Consider the following 12,747-nt stretch of genomic DNA (forward strand, 5'->3'; position numbering starts at 1 on the left):
GTTTATTAGACCACAGTAGAGCAGGTGTTGTGGAGCAGGTGAGTAAACCGGTTGTTGGTAGATTAGAAGGTGATATGAGAGAGAGAGAGTTACTGTCTTTTGTTTTGAAGATGGAAGGACGCTGGAGCTTGGAGGTTATTGGAGATTGGAGATCGCTGGAGACTGGAGATCGCTGGAGTACAGAGGGACGGACAGGAACACACCCACACAGCAGACAAGGAACACGGAGGGAAGGAGACACGCTGGAGACAGGTAAGTATCAGTAGTAGAGTCCTTGAGGTAAGCATAGCCTGAAGTATATGCGAACGAGACCGGACGTGGAGTGCTGTGTGCGTGTGCTTCTTATAGTGCTGATGATGAGTGCCATGATGAGGTGCAGGTGATAGTGATCAGTACTCTGGGGATGGAGTGCGCTGTGATTGGTGGAGGGTGGAACCTGACGTGTCTGTGACAGAAACAGCATTACACCCCTATGGGGGTAGATTTGTTGCGTTATTCCAAACAAATAGATAGTTATCCACAAATAAATGTAAAGAGATTCACAAAAATTAAATAAATTCACAAATGAATAGAATGAGATCCACAAATATATGCAGGGGTTTCACAAAAATTAATAAGATTCACAAATAAATACAATGACATTTGTGAATAAAAAAATATCCACACATATGTTTTTATGTCACAAACACAAGTCTGCTTTGCATTCATTTGTGAATCGCTTCCTGTACATTTGTTGATGGCTTCCTCTGCATTGGTGGATCTCTTCTTGCACATTTGTAAATCGCAGCACAGCATGTGGATTTTGAAACATTTCTAGCGTCTACACTCACACAAATCCACAAATAGGTAGACTCCACCCACCGTATACTTAAGCCAATCCGATTAATTGGTTATATCACTTACAAAAAATGTAAGTAAGAAAAAATTTTATGTGTAAGGCCTCAGTTGAAAAACTTGTTCTTGTAAGTTCTTGTGGCCTTGCCCTTGAGGTAAGACAACATTTCGGTACTAACATTTGATGTCACAATGCATTAATTTGAAATAATATTTATATATATATATATATATATATATATATATATATATATATATATATATATATATATATATATATATATATATATATATATATATATATATATATATATATATATATATATATATATATATATTTATATACATGGGCGTGGTAGTGGGGGTAAAAGTGGACCTGACTACCCAGTGCCCCGTCTAGGGAGAGGGCCCTTTGAAAAGTCTGGAATATATTTTAACATGGAACATGGGGACCCATCAGGACTGCCTATGCATAGGGCCCAGGATTTTGTGCTACACCCCTGTTTATATATATATATATATATATATATATATATATATATATATATATATATATATATATATATATATATATATATATATATATATATATATATATATATATATATATATATATATATATATATATATATATATATATATATATATATATATATATATATATGTATTGTTTTATAGCAGCTAAGTTTATAGTATTTTGAATTGTGAAAACTGTTCTGACATTCTGACTTCTGTAACCATTTGTTGTAGAGCTGGTTACCTGTCACAAATAATTGTGGTTAGGCAAAAATGCATTGTCTGATCAATTCTGAAATGCCTACCTAATAATCTAAAGATGTAGATAACAGCATTCTGTTTTTCATTCCAGGAGATATGTCCTCTTAAACAGGTCCGGGACACATTTAAAATCAGTGAAACTTCCTGCTAATCCACATCAGGTACAAGAGCAGCAGAAGAAGCAGTCGAAGGTAAGGCAAGTCTTTCTCTTTAATGTTAAGCTCCATAAGCTATATTCTCAAATTAGACTATTTATGATTACTTGTGCAATGGATTAAAAAAATTATATATATATATATATAACATATTTTTTGAAGGGTTTAAGTTGAGATGATACAATGTAACAAAGCAATAAATCAAGTACTTTATTTATGTTATGATTTTATAAAAAGCAGATGAAACATCCACATTCAATGAATATTTAACTGTATGTAATATTCAGAATAAAATAATTATCATGTCAATCATATAGATGTAATTTAATAATGATTATTTTCTATTATCTAATCTATCTATTTCTATTATCTGTTTGAATATATTTTAAAATGTAATTTATTCCTGATGCAAAGCTGAATTTTCAGCATCATTACTCCAGTCTTCAGTGTCACATGATGCTTCAGAAATCATTCAAATATGATGATTTGCTGCTCAAGAAAACATTCAAATTATCATTTTTTTTTTTTTTTTTTTTTGGAAACCATTACATTAAAACCATTTCCATCATTTCTTTTAATGATTTTATTTGACTTAGCCATTATAAACATTATACATGTTCCTTTTGTAACATTATACATGTCTTAACTGACACTTTTGATCAATTTAATGTGTTTTTGCTGAAAAAAAGTATTAATTTCTTTCAAAATGCATTCAGACTCTGAAACCCTACCTTATATTCTAAAGATAACAGATACCAGTATTCTTTTTTTTTTTATTCCAGGAGATATTTCCTCTTCAACAAAAATATATTGATATTTCCTCAAAAAAAAAAAAAAAATTTAATCAGTGAAACTTCCTGCTAATCCACATCAGGTAAGAGCAGCAAAAGAAGCTGTCAGAGTTAAGTCAAATCTTTCTCTTTAACGTTAAGCTCCATAAGCTATATTCTCAAATTACACAATTTATGATTACTTGTGCAATCGATTAAAAAATGGTTATATAAAATTTGAAAAACATGTAGTTTTACCATACAGTCACAGTTGCTGTTACAAAGGGTATTATCAAAGTGTTTTGAAGGCATGAAAAGTTACTTACTTATACTGAATTGTTGTATTTTTAATCATATTGAGATTAGACTGTACATGACTGTACATTTTTTGTGAACTAATTGAGATCTTTATGCTTTATATGAAGTGCATGAATGTTGAAAGTTTATTACAAATTTTAAAGTAACTCTAGAAAAGTTTGTGTAAAGTTTTTGTCATGAATTTAAAAAAATCACTAATATTGTCTGAAAACCAATAAGCCACTGTTAATATAAGAAATATACATTAGCGCATAGTAGATTTTTTTTTGATAATTTAATAATAATTGATTTTGAATATCTGTTTTTGATAGGCTGTAAATGACTCGGATTTGATTAAATTGACTTTTTTCTAATAATGGTTTTTAGTAAGAGGTATTCCAGACTGAAATTGGCTTTAAATGGATTTATAATAATGCATGGTGCTCAAATAATGCTTTCTAATTACAGAAGAAGGACTTCTATCTCTGACTTCATCATCATGAGATTGTCTCTGGTTTCACAGCTTCTGCTGGTGCTCATATCAGTCCTGGCACTGAGTAAGATTTTTTCCTGTCTGATTTTCAGTCTTAATGTGGCAAAGACAATAAAAGAAATTAAAAAAAAAGCTCAGAAATGTCCTTTTCTAAATCAAATCAACTCTCACCCTCTTTAACAGCCAGGGCACAAGCAACATCTGCACCTACAACATCTGTGACAGCAATATTTGCACCAACAACAGCTGAAACAACAACGGCTGCACCAACAACAGCTGAAACAACAGCATCTGCACCAACAACAGCAGAAACAACAACATCTGCACCAACAACAGCTGAAACAACAACATCTGCACCAACAACAGCTGAAACAACAACATCTGCACCAACAACAGCTGAAACAACAACATCTGCACCAACAACAGCTGAAACAACAACAGCTGAAACAACAACATCTGCACCAACAACAGCTGAAACAACAACAGCTGAAACAACATCTGAAACAACAACATCTGCACCAACAACAGCAGCAACAACAACAACAGCTGAAACAACAACATCTGCAACAACAACAGCAACAACAACAGCTGAAACAACAACATCTGCACCAACAACAGCTGAAACAACAACATCTGCACCAACAACAGCAGAAACAACAACATCTGCACCAACAACAGCTGAAACAACAACATCTGCACCAACAACAGCTGAAACAACAACATCTGCACCAACAACAGCTGAAACAACAACATCTGCACCAACAACAGCTGAAACAACAACAGCTGAAACAACAACATCTGCACCAACAACAGCTGAAACAACAACAGCTGAAACAACATCTGAAACAACAACATCTGCACCAACAACAGCAGCAACAACAACAACAGCTGAAACAACAACATCTGCAACAACAACAGCAACAACAACAGCTGAAACAACAACATCTGCACCAACAACAGCTGAAACAACAACATCTGCACCAACAACAGCTGAAACAAAAACATCTGCACCAACAACAGCTGAAACAACAACATCTGCACCAACAACAACTGAAACAACAACATCTGCACCAACAACAGCAGCAACAACAACAACAGCTGAAACAACAACATCTGCACCAACAACAGCAACAACAACAGCTGAAACAACAACATCTGCAACAACAACAGCAACAACAACAACAACAACAACAACAGCTGAAACAACATCTGAAACAACAACATCTGCACCAACAACAGCAACAACAACAACAACAGCTGAAACAACAACATCTGCACCAACAACATCTGAAACAACAACACCTGAAACAACAGCATCTGCACCAACAACAGCTGAAACAACAACATCTGCACCAACAACAGCTGAAACAACAACATCTGCACCAACAACAGCAACAACAACAGCTGAAACAACAGCAACAACAACAGCTGAAACAACAACATCTGCACCAACAACAGCAACAGCAACAACAACAGCAACAACAACAACAGCAACAACAACAGCTGAAACAACAACATCTGCACCAACAACAGCAACAACAACATCTGCACCAACAACAGCTGAAACAACAACATCTGCACCAACAACAGCTGAAACAACAACAGCTGAAACAACAACATCTGCACCAACAACAGCTGAAACAACAACAGCTGAAACAACATCTGAAACAACAACATCTGCACCAACAACAGCAGCAACAACAACAACAGCTGAAACAACAACATCTGCACCAACAACAGCAACAACAACAGCTGAAACAACAACATCTGCACCAACAACAGCTGAAACAACAACATCTGCACCAACAACAGCTGAAACAAAAACATCTGCACCAACAACAGCTGAAACAACAACATCTGCACCAACAACAACTGAAACAACAACATCTGCACCAACAACAGCAGCAACAACAACAACAGCTGAAACAACAACATCTGCACCAACAACAGCAACAACAACAGCTGAAACAACAACATCTGCAACAACAACAGCAACAACAACAACAACAACAACAACAACAGCTGAAACAACATCTGAAACAACAACATCTGCACCAACAACAGCAACAACAACAACAACAACAACAGCTGAAACAACAACATCTGCACCAACAACATCTGAAACAACAACAGCTGAAACAACAGCATCTGCACCAACAACAGCTGAAACAACAACATCTGCACCAACAACAGCTGAAACAACAACATCTGCACCAACAACAGCAACAACAACAGCTGAAACAACAGCAACAACAACAGCTGAAACAACAACATCTGCACCAACAACAGCAACAGCAACAACAACAGCAACAACAACAACAGCAACAACAACAGCTGAAACAACAACATCTGCACCAACAACAGCAACAACAACAGCAACAACAACATCTGCACCAACAACAGCAACAACAACATCTGCACCAACAACAGCTGAAACAACAACATCTGCACCAACAACAACAGCAACAACAACAACAACAACAGCTGAAACAACAACATCTGCACCAACAACAGCTGAAACAACAACAACATCTGAAACAACAACATCTGCACCAACAACAGCAACAACAACAGCTGAAACAACAGCAACAACAACAGCTGAAACAACAACATCAGCACCAACAACAGCAACAACAACAGCAACAGCAACAACAACAGCTGAAACAACAACATCTGCACCAACAACAGCAACAACAACAGCAACAACAACATCTGCACCAACAACAGCAACAACAACATCTGCACCATCAACAACAGCAACAACAACAACAGCTGAAACAACAACATCTGCACCAACAACAGCTGAAACAACAACAACATCTGAAACAACAACATCTGCACCAACAACAGCAACAACAACAGCAACAACAACATCTGCACCAACAACAGCAACAACAACATCTGCACCAACAACAACAGCAACAACAACATCTGCACCAACAACAGCTGAAACAACAACATCTGCACCAACAACAGCAACAACAACAGCAACAACAACATCTGCACCAACAACAGCAACAACAACATCTGCACCAACAACAACAGCAACAACAACAACAGCTGAAACAACAACATCTGCACCAACAACAGCTGAAACAACAACAACATCTGAAACAACTACATCTGCACCAACAACACAAACAACAACAGCTGAAACAACATCTGAAACAACAACATCTGCACCAACAACAGCAGCAACAACAACAACAGCTGAAACAACAACATCTGCACCAACAACAGCAACAACAACAGCTGAAACAACAACATCTGCACCAACAACAGCTGAAACAACAACAGCTGAAACAACAACATCTGCACCAACAACAGCTGAAACAAAAACATCTGCACCAACAACAGCTGAAACAACAACATCTGCACCAACAACAACTGAAACAACAACATCTGCACCAACAACAGCAGCAACAACAACAACAGCTGAAACAACAACATCTGCACCAACAACAGCAACAACAACAGCTGAAACAACAACATCTGCAACAACAACAGCAACAACAACAACAACAACAACAACAACAGCTGAAACAACATCTGAAACAACAACATCTGCACCAACAACAGCAACAACAACAACAACAACAGCTGAAACAACAACATCTGCACCAACAACATCTGAAACAACAACAGCTGAAACAACAGCATCTGCAACAACAACAGCTGAAACAACAACATCTGCACCAACAACAGCTGAAACAACAACATCTGCACCAACAACAGCAACAACAACAGCTGAAACAACAGCAACAACAACAGCTGAAACAACAACATCTGCACCAACAACAGCAACAGCAACAACAACAGCAACAACAACAACAGCAACAGCAACAACAACAGCTGAAACAACAACATCTGCACCAACAACAGCAACAACAACAGCAACAACAACATCTGCACCAACAACAGCAACAACAACATCTGCACCAACAACAGCTGAAACAACAACATCTGCACCAACAACAACAGCAACAACAACAACATCTGAAACAACAACATCTGCACCAACAACAGCAACAACAACAGCTGAAACAACAGCAACAACAACAGCTGAAACAACAACATCAGCACCAACAACAGCAACAGCAACAACAACAACAGCAACAGTAACAACAACAGCTGAAACAACAACATCTGCACCAACAACAGCAACAACAACAGCAACAACAACATCTGCACCAACAACAGCAACAACAACATCTGCACCAACAACAGCTGAAACAACAACATCTGCACCAACAACAGCAACAACAACAGCAACAACAACAACAGCTGAAACAACAACATCTGCACCAACAACAGCTGAAACAACAACAACATCTGAAACAACAACATCTGCACCAACAACAGCAACAACAACTGAAACAACAACAGCTGAAACAACAACATCTGCACCAACAACAGCTGAAACAACAACAGCTGAAACAACAACATCTGCACCAACAACAGCAACAACAACAGCTGAAACAACAACATCTGCACCAACAACAGCACCAACAACGGCAACAACAACAGCAACAACAACAGCTGAAACAACAACATCTGCACCAACAACAGCAACAGCAACAACAACAGCAACAACAACAACAGCAACAACAACAGCTGAAACAACAACATCTGCACCAACAACAGCAACAACAACATCTGCACCAACAACAGCTGAAACAACAACATCTGCACCAACAACAGCTGAAACAACAACAGCTGAAACAACAACATCTGCACCAACAACAGCTGAAACAACAACAGCTGAAACAACAACATCTGCACCAACAACAGCTGAAACAGCAACATCTGCACCAACAACAGCTGAAACAACAACATCTGCACCAACAACAGCTGAAACAACAACATCTGCACCAACAACAGCAACAACAACAGCTGAAACAACAACATCTGCACCTACAACAGCTGAAACAACAACATCTGCACCAACAAAAGCAACAACAACAGCAACATCAACAACAGCTGAAACAACAACAACATCTGCACCAACAACAGCAAATACAGCAACAACAACAGCAACAACAACAGCTGAAACAACAACATCTGCACCAACAACAGCTGAAACAACAACATCTGCACCAACAACAGCTGAAACAACAACAACAGCTGAAACAACAACATCTGCACCAACAACAGCTGAAACAACAACATCTGCATCAACAACAGCTGAAACAACAACATCTGCATCAACAACACTTGCAGGTAATTATGGACTTTTGAATTAGAAAATCTGTAGTGGGAATTGAACAATTTTGAGAAGAAACTTTTTTTCTTTTGTTTTTATACCAAAGATGCTTAAGAATGAAATGTCCCTCTCTCTACAGGGAGTGCAGAATTATTAGGCACGTTGATTTTCTGATCATATTTTTTTTCCAGGCACATTTGACCAATTCCAAACCACAGTAATCCTAATAACTACTATTGATTTAGTATTTAATAATGTATAAGTGATATATAATTGTTCATGAAGGCTGGAAATGAAAATCACCTTATATTCAGGTGTGCAGAATTATTAGGCATGTTTTCTTTTACAGATAAATTGAGCCAAAAAAGAGATTTAACTCAGACTGAAAAGTCAAAAAGTATTAAATGCCCAAGAGAAGGATGCAATACTAATGCAATACTAGACATTGCAGTTAAGGCATGACCATTGGACAGTGAAATGCTCGTTTGGTCAGCAGGGTCAGACAAAAACAGGTGGTGAAGAAAAGACACCTGTTAACTGCAAAAGAATTAAGAATTAAGGTGAAGAATTAAGGGTGAAACCATCAGGAACCCTTTAGTCTCCAGCACCACCATTTTCCAAAGCTGCAACCTACCTGGAGTCTCCAGAAGTGCAAGGTGTCAGGATCTCAGAGACTTCAGTTAGGTAAAGAATCCTAAAAAATGACCCCCACTAGATAAGAATCACAAGCTGAAGTGTTGTAAAATACATGAAGAAGGTTTTTTTATAGGCTTTATGGACAGATAGGTTGAGAGTGACTCTTGAAGGACCAGCACCACATCCTCTAGATTAGATTAGATTAGATTCAACTTTATTGTCATTACACAAGTACAAGTACAACTGTTTGAAGTACATGTACAACTCTAGTACCACTGTTTGAAGAATTCATCTTCCAGAATCTGGCAGTACGTTTTGGGAGTTCATTTTTAGTCCATCTCTGCAAAACGGACTTCAGGATGGACTAAAATGAACTCGCAAAACGTACTGCCAGATTCTGGAAGATGAATTCTTCAAACAGTGGTACTAGAGGATGTGGTGCTGGTCCTTCAAGAGTCACTCTCAACCTATCTGTCCATAAAGCCTATAAAAAAACCTTCTTCATGTATTTTACAACACTTCAGCTTGTGATTCTTATCTAGTGGGGGTCATTTTTTAGGATTCTTTACCTAACTGAAGTCTCTGAGATCCTGACACCTTGCACTTCTGGAGACTCCAGGTAGGTTGCAGCTTTGGAAAATGGTGGCGCTGGAGACTAAAGGGTTCCTGATGGTTTCACCCTTAATTCTTCACCTTAATTCTTAATTATTTTGCAGTTAACAGGTGTCTTTTCTTCACCACCTGTTTTTGTCAGATCCTGCTGACCCAACGAGCATTTCACTGTCCAATGGTCATGCCTTAACTGCAATGTCTAGTATTGCATTAGTATTGCATCCTTCTCATGGGCATTTAATACTTTTTGACTTTTCAGTCTGAGTTAAATCTCTTTTTTGGCTCAATTTATCTGTAAAAGAAAACATGCCTAATAATTCTGCACACCTGAATATAAGGTGATTTTCATTTCCAGCCTTCATGAACAATTATATATCACTTATACATTATTAAATACTAAATCAATAGTAGTTATTAGGATTACTGTGGTTTGGAATTGGTCAAATGTGCCTGGAAAAAAAATATGATCAGAAAATCAACGTGCCTAATAATTCTGCACTCCCTGTAATATCACCTGCCTCTGACTAGCAATAGCAAGTATAGCAAATCATGGATCAGTGCATTCTGAAAAACTATTGGCTATTTACACATATTCAAAGTGTCTTCAAAATACTTTAAATGTCCTGCCTCAGCTTCCTGTTTCAGTATACATACATCAATACATCAATAAACTGTACATTTCAAGTGAGTTCATGAGGTATTTAATGGTGTTTGTATGTGTTTATTCTTACAAAAAACAACACATGCCAAACACCACACTGTCAGTTAATAATGCTGTGAGTTATGGGAGAATAATCACAATTTACATTTACATTTATGCATTTAGCAGATGCTTTTATCCAAAGCAACTTACAACTTAGGAGTACAGGAAGCGATCCATCGTGAGGAGGCAGCGAAACACAGAAAGTGCCTGAAGTACTACGTTTTGGACATCGCACAGAGCATAACACACTAGGGCAGGGAAGAAGTAGAGGAAAATAGAAGGAAAATAAGGAAAAGGAATGTTTTCTTTTTTAAAGATAAGGTTAAGTGCTCGCGGAAGAGGTGAGTTTTCAGCTGTCGTTTGAATGCTGTCAGTGGTTCTGCAATTCGGATGGAGGTGGGAAGATTGTTCCACCAGCAGGGAACGGTGAATGTGAATGTTCTGGAGATGGATGTTCTGCCTCTCTGTGATGGTGTAATGGGGGTATAGACTCGTAGGAGCGAGTCAAAGTATGCGGGAGCTGAGCTCGTGGTGGATCTGTAGGCGAGCGTAAGCGCCTTGAACTGCGAGCAGCGAGTGATAGCCAGAGCAGAGAGATGAAGAGAGGTGTGACGTGGGGCCTTTTGGGTTCGTTGAAGATAAGACGTGCTGCTGCATTCTGGATCATTCGGAGCGTTTTGATCGCACATGATGGAAGTCCAGCCAGAAGCGCATTGCAGTAGTCAAGCCTAGAAATGACCAGGGTCTGGACAAGAAGCTGGGTTGCATGTTCTGTTAGGAAAGGTCTGGGGCCTCATTTATAAACGTTGCATACGCACAAAAGAAGGTGTACGCCGCTCTCTACGCAATAATTGGTATTTATAAAAAGCAAACTTGACGGGAAAATGTGCGGTCCTTCACGCAAGCTCTGACCCAGGCGTACGCAAAAAAACGGGTGAAATGAGAAATGGCGACACCGTCTGCAGATGGAAGAAACACGTGAAAGTGTGTGAAACTGTGGACCGTTGTGTAAAAGAAATGGCAATACTGCCTCTCATAAATAACATGAAGACTTCACAAAGCAAGTCTTACAATTAACAGCCTACAGGAACACCCGTTTGATCGATCTGCAGTGTAAAACAAACAAAATCAAACGAAAATTACAACAGAAATGCAAATTAACACATATTTGCAAAAAAAAAGGGAAATATATTCTGCAATAATATTGGCATGTTATGCAATTCATCCTCATAAATAATATGGTAAACAGAACGAAATAATGTGCAAAACTTATATTCTCGCCAATGTGTCCGTCTGGCGGAGTGGATATAGATGCAATTAGATAGACAGATAGATAGATAATTAGGGAGATATATAGATAGATAGTAGATTATAACCGACATCTGTAGCTTGTCAGATGCAATTAAATGGATGGAAATAAAATGCCCTATCACAATGCGTAATGACGCACAATGGCTGATCTTGCACTCTTAGAAGATGTGGCAAATGGAAGGATTCGGAGTGAACGCATCTTCAGACAGCAAGAAGGCTTGCTGGCAAACGAGGACACACTCTGGCAATGGAGCGCTAGACGCTTTTTTGCCTCGACTTTGATGTCTGACCATTTCTTTTTTATTTCAGCCATGGTCCGAGGTTGTGAGGCTACAGCATTTACGGCGTCTGCAACCTTTTGCCACTCAAGTGCCTTTTGCCACTCTGTGCCCTCCAAAACAAAATTTTTCTCCTCTTTTCCACCTCGCCAACGATAACTTCTACTTCACATTGAGTGAAGTTACGTTTTTTTTATTTCTTCTCTGTGTTTGCCATGATTTCACAATCGATGAATATTAACTTGTGGGCATTTCACAGACTATTTATGGGCAACTATGGGCGTGACATGAAGCCGCAAAAGCTGCGCTACATTTAGAATTGATTGTGATTTATTAAGGGATAACTTTGTAGGATGTGCGTGCGCACGGTTTTATAAATCCGTATATTTCTGTGCGTACACTCATCCTATGTTTCATCCGTACGCCACTTCTGACGCAAATCCTACACAAAGTTTTATAAATGAGGCCCCTGATCTTCCTGATGTTGTGGAGCGCAAACCTGCATGAGCGAGCTGTCTTTGAAATGTGGTCTTTGAAGGACAGCTGGTCGTCAAAGATTACGCCAAGGTTTCTGACCGACCCTGTAGGGGTGATCAGAGATGAACCTAGCTGGATGGCAAAGTCATGTTGTATTGTCGGATTGGCCGGGAAGACGAGCAGTTCAGTCTTTGCCAGGTT

At 38.4% G+C, this 12,747-nt stretch overlaps 1 protein-coding gene across 1 annotated transcript in view; it reads left to right on the forward strand.

Annotated features, from left to right (window-relative positions):
• The first annotated feature begins 1,744 nt into the window (after positions 1 to 1,744).
• LOC307143794 (uncharacterized protein) overlaps positions 1,745 to 12,747 on the forward strand; it is a 35,238-nt gene continuing 24,235 nt past the window's right edge. The window contains exons 1-7 of the mRNA XM_079845557.1: positions 1,745 to 1,802; positions 2,549 to 2,667; positions 3,302 to 3,390; positions 3,510 to 4,243; positions 4,287 to 4,303; positions 4,641 to 4,645; positions 6,834 to 8,546. Coding sequence (XP_079701683.1) covers positions 3,333 to 3,390; positions 3,510 to 4,243; positions 4,287 to 4,303; positions 4,641 to 4,645; positions 6,834 to 8,546 — 2,527 coding nt within the window. The 5' untranslated portion in view covers positions 1,745 to 1,802; positions 2,549 to 2,667; positions 3,302 to 3,332. The remainder of the gene's footprint in view (positions 1,803 to 2,548; positions 2,668 to 3,301; positions 3,391 to 3,509; positions 4,244 to 4,286; positions 4,304 to 4,640; positions 4,646 to 6,833; positions 8,547 to 12,747) is intronic.

This window comes from Gobio gobio (assembly GCF_949357685.1).
Source record: "Gobio gobio genome assembly, chromosome: 20".
Taxonomy (NCBI): Eukaryota; Metazoa; Chordata; class Actinopteri; order Cypriniformes; family Gobionidae; genus Gobio; species Gobio gobio.